An 18,879-nucleotide genomic window follows, 5' to 3' on the forward strand; every position below is an offset into this window, starting at 1 on the left:
TTAGGAAGATGCTGTAACGCAGGCGTCTTCCAGCCCTGAGCCGGCATCCTCACGGACTGTCAAAATACTGGCAGAGTAGTGCCTTGCTGCTGGCATAATAATTTCTAATACATTTAAGGCTGTTTCTAGAAGAGAGGTTTTAACTCCATGAGCCCTGCCTGCTTGGTTTAACATTAGAAATTTGCTGGCTGTTTCCTGATGGATCAGCAGAAGGTGTCTGGAAATTTCTCTGAGTGCTGAGTTTGCAGTGGAGGTACAAGGAGCAGCAAAGTTTGGTAAGACAGGAAAGCTGCCATTCTAACCTGGCCTGTAGTTAAGGATTATTTTTTTTAAATTGGGAAATTTACCAATGCAGTATCAAGGTTTTCAATACAAGAACTGTTTACATAAATATAAATTAGGTTGTGTATGTGGTAAATTTTGTTTCTGAGTAAGTTTGTTGACTCTGCTTAGGACAAAAATCTGACTTCACCCAAATGTTTAATGAGGCATTTTATTAACCCCAACATTTAATGAGATGTTTTATTAACTATTTATGCAAAGTGAACAAAATGCAATTTCCATGAGTTTTTTTTATTATTTCATAAAGGATAATTTCTAAGAAACCCTTGACCTCTCATTTCAAATTTCATCATGATGTTTTGATTTATAATTTCAAAGACAAAATGGTCTATTGTTTTTAGAAGTAACCTGGTTGGGAAGGATCTGAATCTGTGAGATACTTTGTTCCCCCTTGACTTCACTGAAGCCTTGTTAATTCATAGGCTAGAGCCCAGATAAATGATTAGGATTATCCTAACAGCAAATTTTACAGTGTTTGTGACTACAGTATTCCTCAGTCAGTGCTGAGACAATTGTTGTGCTTTATGCAAGAAGTTACTATAAATAAAAAGGTGTTGGTTCATCACTGTGTCATCGCAGAGTTACATCACTGTCATTCCAGTAACGAATGTCCAGGATATTAACTGTTCTCTTGCAGCCATAAGGAGTTCATTTGGATACTTAGTTTTATGTCTTTGGCAACTCTTTGGGTCTTTAAAATCCCACAGAGATATTTGAAAAGCATAATATTTAAGAATGGAAAGTCCCCTGTCCAAAGAGTTTGGGAGAGAACAGATGTCTCGGAGGAAGGAAAGTGCTCACTAGCTACTTAATACTGGAGTGTCAGAGCATTCTGGGGGAAGATTAGGAGTTTTTTGAATAGGGTGTTATTTTTATAGTGTTCTACTGATGTAATACCAAAGAAAACCAGCAACGGTCTGCTCCCAGGAAATATGTTCCAGAATTATGACACTGCAACAGAGATCCTGTGGTTGACTGTGTGTTACATACTTCTGATGAGTTTATATTTTGTTCTGTTTTCAGTTTCAGCCAAACCAAGACCTCACAGTGATGAATATACAAAGAAGATTCCACCTCCTAAGCCGAAACGAAATCCAAACACTCAGCTAAGCACATCTTTTGATGAAACTTATATCAAAAAGCACGGCCCTATGAAGACAACACTCACTAGGGATGCCTCTTTGTCGCAGGTGAGCAGTCCTGCCCCAGACACAGAGGAAGAGGAGCCTGTTTATATTGAAATGGTTGGGAATATTCTCAGAGACTTCAAAAAAGACGAGGATGACCAAAGCGAAGCAGTCTATGAGGAGATGAAATACCCTATATTTGATGATGTAGGTCAAGATTCAAAATGTCAATGTGAATATGACCATCACACTTGTTCTTCTCAGTGTGCTACTCCCACAGTGCCTGACCTAGATTTCACCAAGTCTTCAGTGCCATCTACTCCCAAGGGCTTGCTTTGTGATATACCCCCACCGTTTCCAAATCTGCTTTCTCACAGACCTCCACTGCTGGTGTTCCCACCAGCTCCAGTGCAGTGTTCTCCAAATTCTGACGAGTCTCCTCTAACTCCACTAGAGGTCACAAAGCTTCCCGTTCTAGAAAATGTGTCTTACATCAAACAACAAGCTGGAGCTTCTCCATCTTCACTGCCACCTCATACACCAGGCCATCAAAAACTGGAGAAAGACCAGACAGTATCTCATGGAACTAGCACCCCTGGGCACACCTCCTCACCTCCTCATCCTTCTACCTTATACAGAACACAGTCTCCACATGGTTATCCTAAAAGTCACTCTGCCTCACCTTCTCCTGTCAGTATGGGTAGGTCTCTTACCCCCTTAAGCCTCAAAAGACCTCCACCTTATGACTCTGTACATTCAGGAAGTCTCTCAAGAAGCTCTCCATCAGTGCCTCATTCTACAGCCAGAAACACATTACAAGAAGGAGGAAAGATGGTAAATGCCTCAGTCAGTACCTATGGGTCATCATCTCAGAGTGGTTCCCGTTCTCGGACACCCACCAGTCCTCTGGAGGAACTAACTAGCCTCTTTACCTCAGGACGAAGTCTCCTGAGAAAGTCCTCTAGTGGCAGAAGATCTAAGGAACCTGCAGAAAGTAAGTTCTTGATGTAATTTTTCTTCATTCTTCCTTCTGTAATAATATCTTTCACTATATTTTGCTAAATCAAACACTTGCAAAAGTCAAATACCTGAGAAGTCTTAATTCCATATATAAATTTCTTGTAATGGGAAAACAAGTAGTTATTGTTAAAATTACTTTAGTCTTCATCCTGTTATATTTTTAAGATTTTTAAGTATGCATACTGTGCTACAGAAGCACAATTCATGGCTTGGTCTTGCAAAGGAGATTTCATTAACTTTTCCACAGTTGTAAGGGTCCCATGTGAGTTGGATTCTTCCCACCATGTCACATCCTTCCTTTCCTGATTGATGCTAAGACACAGTAATTGTCTAAGCAGCTTGTAGCAAAATAACCAATCAGTAGTTGTTTTTTGCCAAAGATCCACTGATTACCCTTAACTTGGCCAGTGATCGCAGCGTGTATGATGGCAACCGGAGGTACCAGGTTAAACCATTCCTCTCGTCCCGCTGTGCTGTACTGTGCCACAGGGTATCTCATTCAGCTGTGCAGATGTGACTGGTTGGGAGGCCATACTGTAAATCGATCTGAAAACCAACATGACCCATAACACATTAACCACACAGAGAAAAGCATGGGAGGAAGTTGTGCGGGAAAACCTTAAGCCAATGTTGACTTTTCATATGCTGTATCATAAAATCATTGTCCCGTGTGCATTCAGGTTTACACAATGTACACCTATTTCTGAGCTAGTGAAATATGGAAACTCCTAATGAAATCAGCAGGAGTCAGAGGTGAGAATGAAAGCAGAACCTGGCACCAGTATTTCTGTTGCAAAAAGGTTCCTGTTTGGTGGTGCCAAAGACAACGTCTTGCAGTGGCAGGTAGCCATAACACCTTTTGTCAGAGTGCAAAGCGGGCTCAGTACGCTTTCTCCTCCAACTTCGGTCAAATCAGTTTATGACTTTGAATTCTTGACACCTGCCTAACAGAAAAGCTCTCTTTGGAGAGCAGCTGATCTTACGTTTGTGTATGTGCTATATTATACCTTTTTGGAAGCTGACGACGTGATAAACTACACTGGTTTATACCTGATAAAGGAAGGTTTTCTGGTTTCCAGGCTGCCATATCGCTACAGAGGAGAAGTGAATTCTGCACTGCCTCTTATGGTTGTGTTTGTGCCACTCTGTTGCATTACTTGTTGCAGTGTGGTCACATCACTTTGGGGCACGGTCAGGGGGCTCACAAAACTCCACCCCCACGTTTTCATGGGCAGAGGTTGCCTGCCTTGTGCCTCTGCAGCTGAGTACATGCAAATGTGTAAGTATGGAGAAGTTTGGTGGCATTGGTTTGGGTTGGCGTACAAAGCATTCCTCTTGATTCGTTGATTCCACTGCCCCAACCTCAGCAGTTTTATTCTTATTTATCTCTGTGCAAATCAGTAATAATGACTCTGAAATGAGAAGGTGGAGGTGAGAATGGAGTTAGCAGGATACTGAGAATACAAACTGGTGCAGCAATTTGCTTTGATATTTTTGTGACCTGCCATGGTAAATACTGTTTTATGAAAGTCCTAGTTCCATGATTCAGTAGGGTTTCACTAAGTGATTACAGTAATAAAAATACAATAATGCCAGATTTGTGTGCTGGATGGAAGCAAGTTTGTACCTAAAAGACAAGATGATTCTTGTAATTGGGAACAATTATGAGGGATGTGATGTGACATTTGTAAATAATTGCAGTGAAGTGGTAGGGAGATTTTGGCAAATTGCAGACAATATTGAACACTATTAAACATCCTTTTTATTCATCAGTGAGCAGAAATCCCCTGTAAACCTCATGCTACACCAGATCTACCTAGTGAGCTTTGTAAATTGGACAGTTTTACGTTCACTGACATTGGCAGAAGTATGAGGTTTGGAACCTATAGAAATTCCTGTGGCGAATGTGGCAAGTCCTGGGAAATTTCAGCAAATCTGTGCTGCTGTCTCATACCTACCTCCATAAAGATATTCTCTGTATTCCACTTGACTGAAATTGAATGCCGACCTTTCAAGGGACTTTTCACTGATAAATTTAAAATAAATCTTGCCCTGCAGATCTGTACCAAGAGCAGCTTTCTTCTTGGCCTCTCAAGGAGCATCATTCTGCTTGCTCCTTAGGAAGTAGAAATGTGCTCCTTATTGATCGCAAATGGTAAAACAAGAGAGATAGGAAATAGAAACTGTGTTCACTTACTTTAAGGACAAAATATTAATGTTATAAATAGACACCGGTGGTGAAAAGACTCTGGAGTGCAGCTGTGTTGAGTAAATGAACAGACTGCCCATCTAATCCGATTGTAATTTGTCTGGTATTTACAGTATGACTTTAATCCTGTGGGATTACTGCACTGAGCAAGAACCAGGTTTGTGCTCAGATATTACAGAGGTAGAAGAAGGTCTAAGATTTATAGAAAATGCATCAATTCTAGTGTTTTATGTCTTGCAATTTTACATTAAAATGATCCACCATAAAGAATCTAAATTGTTGGTACCAGACTGTCGCATTTACATGCTGTAATTATATGTAGTGATAGGTAGTGTAGACTGGACCAATCGTACGATCTGTTAAAGAAATTTTGCTCCTGCAAATCCCACTGGAAGCCTAAGGCACGCAGAGTTCTGGATTTTTTTTAAGCGATGGGAGGGCAAATGCATAGCATAGGACTAACTGGGACTGCCATGGTTTTATAGTTGTCACTTCAGTATAATTTGCTGTCAGCATACGGCAAGATTTCCAGAATCTAGAGAATAATAGACACCAAAAAAAAGTTTTGTGACTTACAAAATCATCTAGGAAACTAAGAATATTTGCTTCTAAAATATAAAATTATTCTGAGCACATCTCAAGCAACTTTCTCATTGAATCCTCCAAGACTCAGCCCTCTGTGACTTGTCTGAAGCTCTCACTGCCATATGCTAGTCCAAAAAAAATAGCACAATACTGAATTTTATATTCAGCTGAGTGTATTTGGAAAATATTGCAGCCATTACAGAGAAAATTCTTGTCTTTATTGTTATTACTGCATCTGACTTTGTGGAAATTTGGCATTTGAGTCCAAACTTGGAATGTATTTGCTGGCTTTTAATTTGTGGCATTTTTGAGTGGGTTTCTTTTTGAGGAGGGGGACTGCACAAACCTTATTTCCAGTCAACAGCTTTAATATACAAGCAAAGCTGTCTTTGTAGCCTTTCTGTATTATTTTCTTCACTGTTCTCCCATTTTTCCTTTTTTGTCCCCCTCCATTTTATTCCTATAGAGTTCACTGGAATCGTATTAGTGGGAAATTGGGATAAATCAGTGATACTAAAGAGACTGTCACCTCAGGGCCACATTTTCTGTGGATATGAGCTTCTGTTGAAGCCCTAGACATGTTGCTGAATGCACTCAGCATCCGCTGGCTGCAGCTGTGATGTGCGTATCTGGATTTCATAAGCAGCTCACTTATTGTGCTGTGTTCTTCTAAAAATCCTCTTGTGTGCTGTTAGCATCTTAAATATGCATTGCAGCACAATTATGAAGGTGGGGATAAAAGAACAAAGAAAAATAAATTAAGGCAAAATCAGAAATGAAAAAATTGGTGGAAGATGATCACAAAGAAAGGCAGAAAGATGGAGAGAACCCCTACAGAAAACAGAAGAAAGATGTAGAGCATGAAAAATGTGAGAGAGTGGAAAAGATAGATATTATTAATTGTCATTGTTCTTTAACCCTTCCTGCTTTTGTGTGGGATAGCACAGTAGTGTGCCCTAACAGTTGGCAGACCCCTGTGAAATATAACATCAGTCCTAAGAGGTTAGAGGGAAACTATTTAAAGGATACCAACACTGCCTGGTGTCCTTGGGCTGCTGCAGTGTGTCCTTTTCTAGTACAGTTGGAAGGTGTTTATGACTGCTCAATCCAGCTGTGTTGAAAGACACATTCCTTTTGCTTTTAGCATATTCACCATGTCTGTGTTACCCATGTCCTTCAGTAAAGAGGGAATTACAGAGGGAGAGAGGGAGGGAATGGTCTTCAGATTTTCTGGAGCTGTATTTGCTGCCTCTGTCTTTTCTGCACCATAGGAACATGCTGTACTACGTGAAAATACAGAACTGAAGTCATGGGCCTATAGTCATACCCACATCTTAAAAAGCAAAATGGAGAGGCTTCTGGTGTACGTCTAAACTGCACTCACTTCCAGGCAGTACATTTTTTTGGGTGAAATGGTCCTGTAAACCCTTGCCAGGACCAGCCCTTTCTGTTTGTGTATTGTTTTTTTCCATTTGCTAAGGCTTCAGTTTCCTTATAATTTCCTGGGAACTTTGCTCCTGTTTTGAGCAGGTATTGCAAATATTCATCCTAACGAACTGCACAACATAATAGTTACCTCTGCTGTGTGCCCTGACTCTGTGCAGGAGGTGTGAGATTGGGGCGTGCGCTGCACAGCAGCGTGTTGCTCTTTTCCTTAGCTGCTCTGCAGGGCTTCGTAGCTGCTTTGGCTTTTGCCTACAGAGAGTTTCACTCTTCAGCTTCTAGTCACATATAGGGAGGAAATTTCTGAACGTGCTACTTCAAAAATTCAGTTAAAGTGATTGAAAATTGGGATAATTATTAACATTTCCTGTTCCTGGCTGGTACCCACTGCATTAGGAATCTAAAACATTTTATTATAAGCTGTCAAATAGTGTGGTGAGGGGAGGGTTGCAGAAGTGGCTGAACTTGTAAAAAGGAGCTCATGCTGATTTCAGGCAGCTGAGACATTCCCATGCAGAAATTGTGGAATTAGAGTGGAATTTTTTACCTTTTTTTTTTTTCTTCTTTGAAATTCTGGTGCTTTCTGGGGAGCTAGAAAACAGCTTTGGATTCCCTGTTCTAGATAGAACAGTATGTTGGAAAAGAGAGTTTAGGAAATTACTTAAGTGAAAATTCACCCCACGTTGGTCTGTTTGGTTGTTTAACCTCCACCTCTGTGCATTGAACACAGGATGAGGGATGTAGACAGACAGGGGAGGATTTTAGCTTATGTATTTCTAATGGAGTTAGGATGAAAAATGCTGGCCTAAGGAGAGTGGACTGGTGCATACCTTCTTGTTTAGATACCTGCTCAACCTCTGGTATTCTGAAGAGAAGACTAGGCTGGCCATACAAAGCTGCTTCCCTGCATACCATTGCTCAGCTACTGCATAGCTGAAAGTCAGTATCAGAGACTGAAATTTGGAAGCCTACGTCATATCTAACCTCTAGGTTAATGTAGTTTCTGTAGTTTTATATAAAGGGATGTCAGCCTAATTCTCCAGCCCTTTTCTGCATTGTAGCAATTGATTGCATGCAGTATCAATGCTATGTTCAGTCTAATGAGATAGCTACAGCTTTACAGAAATATTGCATAACTGAAGTTATTCCTGAACCTTTGTGCCAGAGGTGTATTGGCTTCTCCATCACAGGTGAAGCAGCTGTTTCACTAGAAGTTGTTTTTTCTAGTCTGATGACCCATGATATGTATGAGATTAGATGTGGTGATCACAGCAGTCATGTCTTGTTTGACAGTCCTGAAAGTAGATCTGAAAGAAAATACTTAGAGGAGGGAGCAGGAAGAAGTGCCAGAGGAAAAGGAATAGAGGGTAAGAGAATACCAGCTTTGAAGAGAATGACGCTCATTCACCACTGGAAGGATATGGTCTTACCACAGGTAATTGCATTTAGTTAAAGCCTGAAGAAGTCTCTGTCCTTGCCCATCGATTACTATCAGCTGAGATATAAGCAAGCTAAGGAGTTGCAGCATCAGAAGTACTTTCTTCAGGTGCTAACTTGTGAGTGCGTATTCAGGGCAAGAGCTGTGCACACCTGCATGCACTAAGGTCATGAGCTGTCTGGTCTGCTGGTGTGTCAGGTCTCTAAAGCTCTACCCTTCACTAGCAGATGTGCCTGTTGGGGTGTGCGTGCCATGCTGTGAGACAGAACTGAAAACGACTGAAGTGTAAACATGGGGATGAGCAGATGTGGTCAGCATCCTTCAGGAACCAAGCTTTTGGGGAAAAACAAGATTAATTTTGCAGCTGAGTGGTCTTGAGTGCTGCTTCAGCTGTACCTGTTGTTGTCCTTTAGCAACAACAACAATCAATCCTTAGATCCCCTAGCGAAAAGAGGTGGGTGCTGGACTAAATATTTTGATCCAGATCAGCTAGCCTGGCCAGCTGGAGCCTCTTACTTGTTGAAGCTGACATGTGTTCCCCAATTAAAAATCACAGGAAATAATTGGAAACAAAAATCATAATGTGACAGTAAGGCCATTCAGCTAAGCACACAAAAGGCAGGAAACCAGCGTTTCACCTAGGTTTACTCTAAGTGGGAAAGAGTGAGCTGAGAAGCAAAGGTACAAAGAAGAAATGTGTGAAAGGATGCGTGGCAGCTCAGTGGCAGCTTGCACGTCCCTGGGTGCTAATCCCCTGCTGTAGCTATGGCATCGCTGCCCCATTTTGCATTGCATCCCAGTAATCCAGTTCTTTCTGGGTGCCAAGGATAATGCCAGGTTTGAGAACTTGTTTCGAATGGATAAATCAGTAGGTACCCGTTCCTTGATTGAAATGCACACTCTGTCGTTTGTTGTCTTGCTGCTTTCACACAAAAGTGAGTATGTCTATTTTAAGGGCATTTAGTCATTCAAGTCACTAATGGGTGGGATGTCCCCTCCATTTTTAAGACGAAGGAATGTCTTTGTTACATGCAGTTAATAAAATAGAAAACACGAATTTTGAGATGATATGAAATGGTTTTGATAATTGATACCATGACATTGTCTTCTCTTCTAATTCAGCAATTTAGACTCATCAGAAAATCAGGTCCTCCTGGGATTATGATGGTATACAGAACCATTGAAGAAGACATAATTTCATAAATAATTGCTCAGGTTTTTCTGGAAACAGCTGCTGTTTCTGATTGATGTATATGGATTTATTTATTCCTTCTGTTTATATTACTTGACTACTTGATAGAATTTCTGGTGAGCAATTTAATCAATATTTCTTTTTATGAAGAAATAAACTTGTAAGGGGTAAAACAGAAAAATTAATAAAGATAGAGTTATTCTCTTTTTGTTAGATTTCAAGTAAAAGATGATTTCAGGTAAAGGACTGAAGAAGACATTTTCTCTTCAGGTTTAATGTACAGGAAGATGTAAGTTGTCTAAAAGTTGTTCAAAATAAAGGGAAAAAAAATGCCTTAAATTCAGTTACTGGCACCTACTTCATTGTGTTGTGAATAAGCAAGGTAACACGTGCTGCACTTAAGGACGTGGATAATGATAATAGGTTCTGAGTTTTAAGTGCAATTGATTCCCCCCCCCGAACAGAGCTTTCTAAGCCAGAGAAATATCTTGACCTTTAGGCCAAATCCTCAGCACTTATAAATCACTGCTTCTTATTTGAAATCAGGAGAGCTACTCCAGTTTACACCATCTGTGTCTCTGGCTTCAAGAAAATAAATGTGTCCTTTGTGACTAGAACAGCTTGTATTCAAAATAGTGTAGTCATACAGCAGGGTGGTGAATTGGAGCGTTTATTGTCGTTTTGTTGCAAACAGGACCACACAATTTATGACCAATTTATGGGTGCTCAATAATAATGGTAAGAGATGCTTAATCTGGTGATGTTTTCCATAAGCATACTTTACCTTCAACGAAACTGCTAAAAATAATTTCTTAAAATTTCTCACTGTGTTTTTAGGGAGCGTGGTATCAGTGTAGGGTATCAGGGTCCTCCTTTTGTGAAAGAACTACGAAAACAACCCAAAACAACAGAGGATAGGGATTGAACTACTTTGATTTAAAGGAATGGTGCAGTTTTATTTATGCGGCCTCTACTCAGGAAGCTGGCACGGCCGCGTTGAATGAAGCCGGCCAGGCTGGCGGTGTGAGAGGTTTGAGAGGACGTGCCCCAGAGGCAGCAGCTGTGGCACCCGCAGGGTGGCTGTCCCAGCCCCGTGCTCTCATCGGTGTCCTCCTCCCTGGGGCTTCTGGATTTGATAGGGACCCATGCTTTATTTCTGTCTGCTAGAACCATCAATGGTTGTATTGGACGTAGGCATGTTTAAACTTTATACCCTATAGAGCTGTTAGGGGATTGTCTGATTATCTCTAACCTAGTGTCAGTTGGAGATAATTTATTTGAAAATAATATGGAGCCTATTGCTGGAGGAAATGTCTGGTGTCAGCTTTGGTTCACAGGACTTTTGTAGATAGAGTATCTTACTAAAATGGTATCGTGTTGCAGCAATTGGAGAGTTAGAAGTTTTAAGCAGAAATTGCAGTTCAGATGTAAAAAGATACCTGTTCATGTTAGGTTTATGAAAGGGAGAAAGCAAGTTCTTGAGAGTATAGATCAAACTGGTGGCTGGGGACTGTAGCGCGTCTTCTGGTGGGTTGACTTGGCTGGCTGCAGCGATGACTGTCAGGTGGGACTAGTGGGTGCTCCTGCCTTTGGCTTTGGCAGTACAGGGCTCCTTTTTCAAGGCAACTGCTAGATCTTTCAGAATTTGTCATTATAACTGAACACTGGACCCTGAATTGCATTTTTTCTGAGTTAAGAATCAGATTTGCTTTACATTAGGTTTCAAGTGCATTTTTCTGTGTCAAATCCTAAAAGTAAAACTAGACGCCATTAGTAGGAAGACCTACATGTATTGTGTTTGTTTTTAAGAAGCAGGATGTTCATAAAGCACTTTGAACTAGATTTGACATGTTCCACAAGTAGGTATATAGAGATAGCACTTAAGTCTCTTTGCTTAAACTAAATCACAGGGAATGAGATCACAAATTTATTTAGGAAAAATAACCAAAGTCGCCCAGACCACAACCCCACCAAGCCAGGGACTATAAGCTTTAGAAAGGTGAAATACCATGCAAGTTTCAAAGACAGCAGAACATTACAGTTTCCCCAAAATTTATCATGAGTGAAAAACAGTTTTGCAAACAAAAATCTGCTTTTTTTCCCCAGAAACTGGAATATCTACATCATAGCCAAAGGAACTGCTCGAGATCATTGTTAAATGAAAGTCTTTTGCATGCCGGCTTATGATCTGAGACCTGGCTTCATGATCTCTTGAGCTGCTGTCATTGCATCTTTACAAGAGATGGAGTTTAATTAAATGCCTTATCTGCACTTACAGTGACACAGCTCTAGCTGTAGAAGCTATGTGATTTTAAGAGAAGATGGTGGGAATTTGGGGGGAAATAAAGGAAAGAACAAGGTTTCCTCCCTCAGTTCTAAAATCCTCCAATACTTCTGACTGCTTTTTCTCCTCTTGATATTTCTTAAAATGCCTTTACCTTACAGGTCTGTGTAACAAAGACTGACAATTTCTTGGGCTAAGTGGTTTATATATCCATTTTTTAAAACCATGCTTTTCCTGGCATGTCTGATTTGATTCCTGGCAGAGTGAGCTTAAATCTTAAACCCTGTCATTAACAGCCCAATTCAAAGGTCCTTGAAGTATGAGACAAGATATACTTCAGGGGATCCCATTATAGATTATGGCAGGAGGAACCCTCTCCTTGTCTTAGCCTGCTGTTCCTTGCAAAACCACTCTGCAAACCAAGGCACTTAGTAATCCAGAATGCAGCAGTGAATAATACTAAGACTAAGAAAAAATAGTGGATGACTGCATGATATGCTACACATTTTTGTCAGTGTATTTTCTAATCTACCCATAATATTCTGATAAAAAGTTCTAGGCTTTTAACTGAGAAAAGGTGGATATGCTGCTGCTTAAGTTTTCTCTGGACCTTCCAGGAGTCTCTCAGTAACAAGAGAGATCGGAGAGTCTGAAATAGCTTTATTTGGGTTATACATGTAACATTGATTCAAATATTGAACCATGAACCTGTAGGGGTGTACAAACACACTAGGTATAGATAAGGTGAGAAGTACAGGAACATTGAGGAAATAATTGTCAGGATAATAATGCATATTAAAAAAATTAGGTTCATTTACATTCAATTTGATGTGAAGGTTCAGGTTACTTTTACTCCTCTGAACAGAATTATCCATCCCCAATAATTATTTTTTTGTTAAAACAGTAACATGCAATTAGCACTGTATCTGGCATTTAAGAATGAGTAAGGAGAACTATTGTTCTCGTAACTACTCATCTGAAAAAGAGAACCTGTGTGTTTAATTTTGCTGGAGATGGAAATTACTTTATATTTTTGTGTGTGACTTAAATTCATAACTCAAAAAGTACCTTCTTCCAGGAAATCTATAGCTATTTTACTGCTCAGGCAATGTTTGCATTATCTGTATTTAATTTATACGTGCTGTACCACATACAGAGACACTTGTGCCAGCAACACTAGCTGCTCTGCATGCTTGTGAAAGCAATAATAGTAACACATTGCAAGCACAGGCATCGGACAGAGCTGTATAAGGCCACCTGAAATTCTACTTCCTCGGGATTTGATGTCTGTTCTGTCATGGCTTAACAGTTGCTTAGCTAGCAAGAATAAAACCAGTTCACAAAACAAAACCTCTAATTAGAAAGTGGGGAGGGCCTAAAATGATTGACTTTGTTAAAAGGCATAGAAAGACAGAATGATATATGGGTTTCATTCTGTAATCTGGAGAAACCTTGAACGGTAATTGGCAGAGCAAATAGCGCCTGGGACTGTGACCCAGCTAGGCTTGGCCCAGAGGCCGCATAGAAAAGTCCATATGATTGTGCCTGACTTTGTAAAACTGAGAGCAAAATTCAGGTAAGGCCAACGTTAAGACAATGTCAGGATTCCCTTTTACTGGTAACGTATTGTGATGGGAGAGCTATACAAATGGGACACTTGTTCTAATAATGAAAGGCAAATTTTCTCATTCATTAATCGAGTCGATAAAGAGAAAAGCATTAATAAAAATGTTTTTCATAGAGGTAGTTAAAATACAGACAAAATAGCCAGGAAAATTTATTTTCACTCCAACTTTCTAACTGATTTTTTGATGTGAAAATATGAGAGTGAGGTTTATGCCCCCAGTTTTCACAACCAGTGTCCATTACTAACTCTGCATTTTTCTGACTAACAACAGATTCTCATTTACAACGGCATCTGGATGAAGGCATACACTTTAGAATAAATGAAAGTGGTCAAACAATGGAAAAACCCTGCATTCAAACTGCTGATACAGTTCAAAGGCTGTTTTTTCAGCAGAAAACTTGACCAAAAATGTTGACAAGTTTAAAATAGTCAGCACTTTTATGAAAGATTGATATTTTTGAAGAGAAGCTTTGAAACTTAAGGTCATGAACTTTCTACACAAACATTTTTCTTAAAGTGTCAGTATATTTTAGCTTTTTTGGCTCGCCATTGCCTTCTGATTTCTTGCCATACTGTGCTAGGACATGCACAGTGCCCATCAAATCATCATTTCCTCATCCAAACGTGAAGGCTGTATATTTAAGAACCTGAATAACAGTGAAATGAACAGGGCTGGGAAGGACAATAATTAAGTAAGATTAGGCACTTCTCTTCCAGTCAAATGCTAGTAACAGTTGGGCAACCTTTAACAGTCACTGATTTCCACAGATTTCCACATTGCGTGTTTCATCTGTTCTCTTCGATGAGTGTTGAGTTTAGGGTGGGGATGGCAGTATATGCTTGTGTTGCATATGTGTGTTGCTAAGTAGTCGAAGGGTAGTGTCAGTGATACCAACAGAGGAAGGCAGGGGAAAGAAGAAAGTTTCACAAGGTAGCCACATCCAGACTTTTCAAACTACTCATCTTCCTTCTTCTCCTACTTAAATCCTATTTGCTGCAGATAGACATAGAACACGTAACGTACCCATCTACAAGTATGAAAATTATGTGCACACGTTTAGTTGTTTGACTGAAAGGGCAGCCTGGATTATCAGCAGGAGGTCTGGGTGCACAAACCACATGAGAGATGTTTGCAGCTCACCAGTATCAACTATGCTATACATTCATATGAATCAGCATAGTTGGCTAGCCCCAAATAATAACTGCTTGAAGAAAAATCCTTGCTGCGTTGAAGTCAATGGCAGAATTCCCTTTGACTTGCTGTACCTAGGTTTTTGCCCAAGAAGGCACTGGGGAACACAGAGGCTTCTGTTGAGGTTCTCCTAAGTGCAAGTCACCAATTCCCAACATTTCCAGTTCTGAAAATAAAAGAAAAATATGCAGTGCATATCATAAAGTGTTCTGTTTAATTATGTAATTGTGACTGGTCCGAGACAAATAGCAAACCTATTAATAGAGTGCCAAAAGGCTGTCCTTTCCAAGAATGTTGTTTGATTTAATGGTGAGTCTCCCAGGACGTTGTTTTTTATTTGCTTTGGTAACACATCTGTACAATGTGTATCTTCCAGATGTGGCCTTTTCAGTCAAAGGATCAGGCTGCGAGGTGATCTGCAGCAGAATAGGCACACTTGAAAGATCAAGTGCAGTATTGGAAGAAATCATTAAGAAATGATGATGGCTTTGTTGGAAACAGGACGTATTATATTGTCATCACTTGTATAATGTATGCCAAAATATAATCATCTTGGATCAAATGGTTCTCCTTATGTAAGACTAAAAGCAGGTTTTCCCGTATTTCAACCAAACATCAATATACAAGAGGATTTTTCCTCGTACTTTAGGACATCAAAGAATGTTAAATGTATGTCTTACAATGTAGAATTTTCAAAACTTCATCTTTTAAGTGACTTGATAATGCCAGCTGAAGTTTATTGAAACTTAAAGAATTCTATTGTATTTTTTTCAACCAGATTATGACACTCATAATTTTCATTGAGTATTTTTATTCTAAAGTTTTGGATGATCTTTTGTTATAAATCTATCCCTTCTTTTGTTAGTCTTCAGTTAATTACAGTGTGGGCTTTTTCTTTTCCTATCTCGTTTTCCTAGCCAGTGTTGCCCACTTAGCAGCTTTGGGATAGCCACAGAAAGTCAACCAAATGCATTTCTTCAGCAATCCCTCCTTCCTCTCCCTTCGCCGTCTGTAGCAGGCAGAGCTGATCTTTGCGGGGCTGTAGTAGGCAGGTATGATTTCCTCTGGATTTCACCATATAAAACAAAACAAACCCTTCACTACTCGCAGAAACATATGCTCAGTGAACACTGAGCAGCATTTCAGCCATGTCTCCTTAAATGTTAGATGGTTTGTGAGACTCTTTCAGGCTTTATATTGATTTTGCATGGAACTAGGTCAGAGCTGCTTTTAATTGAACAAGCTGGCTGCTGCAACTCTCACTTAACTGTAAAAAAGGGATATTAAAAATTGATATGCAAAGCAAACTTCTGCTTAATTAGCAAGCAGACGAAGTCAGAATAGAGAAACCACCATAGTTAATAAAGATGAGGAAATGGCTTTCACTGACAGTGTAATACACTCCTATTTTGGGGGGGGGGGGGGAATAGCTTAAGCACTGAGTATTATCCATGTGTCTTGTATGCAGTATTAATAACCTATTAGTTTTCTTTGGGAGAGCTTGGGATAAATTTACAGCTGTGCAGATCAGACAAACCACCACACATTGAGAAAGCCATTAAAAGGCAGCTCTAATTTTTAAATGTGTAATAAAGGTAAATAAAAATCCCTGGTGTGCAGAAAGAAGAAACTATGGGATTCCCTTGAGAGAAGTATTGCTCTACATCCAATGTCGGTGGAAGTGGTCAGTCTGTGGTGGCCAGGTGCACGTTGCTGTCATGCCAGTAGTGTTACACGGGACACTGCTGGAACTGTGCCTGGCCTTTCCCCTGGTCAGGACCCTGGGTTAGACATGGCTCGCTGAGCAGGGCTGCTGCCAGCTCTGCCCCAGGTAAGAGCTGAAGCCCGGGACGTGTCTCTGGTAGCTCTGATCGTCACACACACGTGCTGGCTGCAGTCTAATCCCATCTCCACCCCTCCTGATGGCCAGGGTGCCCTGGGGGATGCTCTGCGCTCCTGCTCCCTCAGCCAGGTCAGTGCCCACTTTGCGGCCGTACAAGGTGAGGTCTGTTGTGTCGGGGCCGGAGGAGATTGGGAGTTCTGACTCACATCTAAACCCCATCCCAAGTGACTTACTTTGCTTTACACTTGTGTGCATATGCTGAATTTTAAACCCCATGAGTAGTACCATTTACTTCCCACAGTATGTGAGTTCTGCCTAGAGTGATGTATTATTTATTTAGATTTATAACAAACACACAGAAAAAAGAGTAAATGAATAATGCATGGATGATTAGCTTATATATTTCATCTCACAGCTGAGAGATGGCAGAAACGCTTATTTTAAGTTCCTTACAACAGTTGCTTTTCTATCTTCCCCCCAAAAACCCAAGCTCTATTAAAGGTTCTGCTGTTTATCACTTGGCATTACCATAAGAAGCCACCAAGACCTGAAATTAATTTGCACTTAAGAGCAGAGTGGCAGACTGGCCACAGAGTATATATTCATTTGAATGATGGCTCTCCAGGTAAGATGTTTTCTGCAGCTGTATTCTTCAGTTTGCTTTGGTCCATGCTACAGCTGACTAACTCAGTTTGTTTCTCACTTTCTTTAGCATTTATGAGTTTTCTAGTACCACAGCTCACGTGCCAGCCTTGCCTAGTGTGCAGCTACTAGGGGACCTTTCAGAGAGGGGAAATTGTACATGTCAATTATTTGTAAAATATGTTCTCTCTAAGAGATTTTAGCCACCATCTTATTCTTGAAATGGAAAAGCCTGATGTTCAGGTGAAATAAATAAGAAAATGCGTATCTCTGAATATTGAAATACAATGACACCTGGAAGTGCTTGAAACATTTGAATGCCTTTATGGCAGTTCAACCAACTGTATCCATAAATATTTAAAGCAGTGAATTATTTCTTGAAATTTACATTTTTATGTACTATTTTGGCTGACGAATTATTGAACAATAAAGATGCTTTCCATAATAATTTCAGCTTTCAAAATACAGCACTTGACTGTGAAAAGATTTGCCTGTGGCCATCATATGATTGAGTGAGCTCCCAGCATAACACTGAGCTTCAATATCTCCTAACTCCAAATTAAGGTTTTTAACAGCATGAGGTAACTTAGATCCCATCTGTGTGTCTGCACTTCTCAAATAAAAAATAGAAAAAAGCTTTGCAGCAGCTACTGTTTCCTTTCAGCAGAAAATATATATATATATATATGACTGGTTGGAGTTCATGTTTTCAGTACAGGATCAATGTGGATAAAGTGGCCATTTAGATCCTGCTGTAGCTTTTATAAAGGGATACCCTGTTTAAAATATACTGGTTTGATTTTCAGTCGATAGTAAGGTCATCACCCCAGAAGTAACCATAGCTGGCAGCTACACGCGTGTTCTGCTTTCTGCCAATGCCCCATGCCTGACTGCAGGAGCAAAAATGCAGAGCAACAAATTTGCTTTCATGAGACACGATAATTTGTGCCACTGAGCTTTCTCCGTGGAGCTGCATTTGCAGCAGGGAGTAGTTGACAGTATAAAAACATCTAAGTGACTGGGACAGTCAACAGAAGGTCCCAGTAATGTGCTGTGGCCCGGGAGAGGAGCCTTCTGTGTTTCTGGAGCTGTCATGGTCACATTAGAACTGAGGTACTCCTTCAGTTGAGCAAGAACTAGCACAGTGATTTTTTAAAATTTTTTATTGAATTTGAGTATGATTCCCATTGACATTTGTTAAGGAAGCTGAAATTATTCTCAAATCCTCCCCAAAATATTTGAGCAAAAGTGAGGGGTTTTTCTGTTTAATTTTTTATGTTATTTGCAAGTGAGCAGGAAATTAATATTACAGAAAACTATATAACACACTGACATGTTGTTTTTCTGACTGTGTATCAATGTTACTGATAGTGATCACCAAATAATAATGATTCAGGCTCTGTGATGGGTTGCATGACATTATAATCTCATTCTATCTGCTTTTCATTTTTAGGATATATTACTTTTCAGATAAACTCAGAACTGAAAATCCCCAAGAAAGGATAGTGGAATGTAAATTTACAAAGTCTAGACAGCCAGCTGAAAACTGATTTTATACACCTTATAAAGAAGTAGACTATAAGCCAAATCTGTATTTAGTCTAAATATTTCCATAGTTTCCAGCTAGTTGCAGAGAACTGCTATGCTTTGATTCAGCTAATAATAAAACTAAGAATGCACAAATCATGTTTATCAGGCAACAAGTACAAATGCTTCTCTGTTAAGTAAACTGAAATAGATAAATCCTTAGCTCCACTCTCAAGCAGAGTGTTTCCACTGCAACTAAGGGCTAACTGCATGAGCATGTGGAATTTCAAGGGGTGGTGTTCAAGTTGTGTCAATGAGGTAGACACCAAGAAGGTTTTCACTAAGGTAATCGCAACATTTCCAGTAGCAGCTGAATGACAGAGTAAATTAAATCTATTGGATGATGCA

General features: G+C 39.9%; 1 protein-coding gene across 2 annotated transcripts in view; it reads left to right on the forward strand.

Moving 5' to 3' along the window:
- NYAP2 (neuronal tyrosine-phosphorylated phosphoinositide-3-kinase adaptor 2) overlaps positions 1–18,879 on the forward strand; it is a 143,114-nt gene that overhangs the window by 84,593 nt on the left and 39,642 nt on the right. For both annotated transcript variants that reach the window (XM_075761031.1, XM_075761032.1), the window contains one exon: positions 1,366–2,463. In XM_075761031.1, the coding sequence (XP_075617146.1) occupies positions 1,366–2,463 (1,098 nt within the window). The remainder of the gene's footprint in view (positions 1–1,365; positions 2,464–18,879) is intronic.

The sequence above is a fragment of the Balearica regulorum genome, chromosome 9 (assembly GCF_011004875.1).
Source record: "Balearica regulorum gibbericeps isolate bBalReg1 chromosome 9, bBalReg1.pri, whole genome shotgun sequence".
NCBI classification, from domain to species: Eukaryota; Metazoa; Chordata; class Aves; order Gruiformes; family Gruidae; genus Balearica; species Balearica regulorum.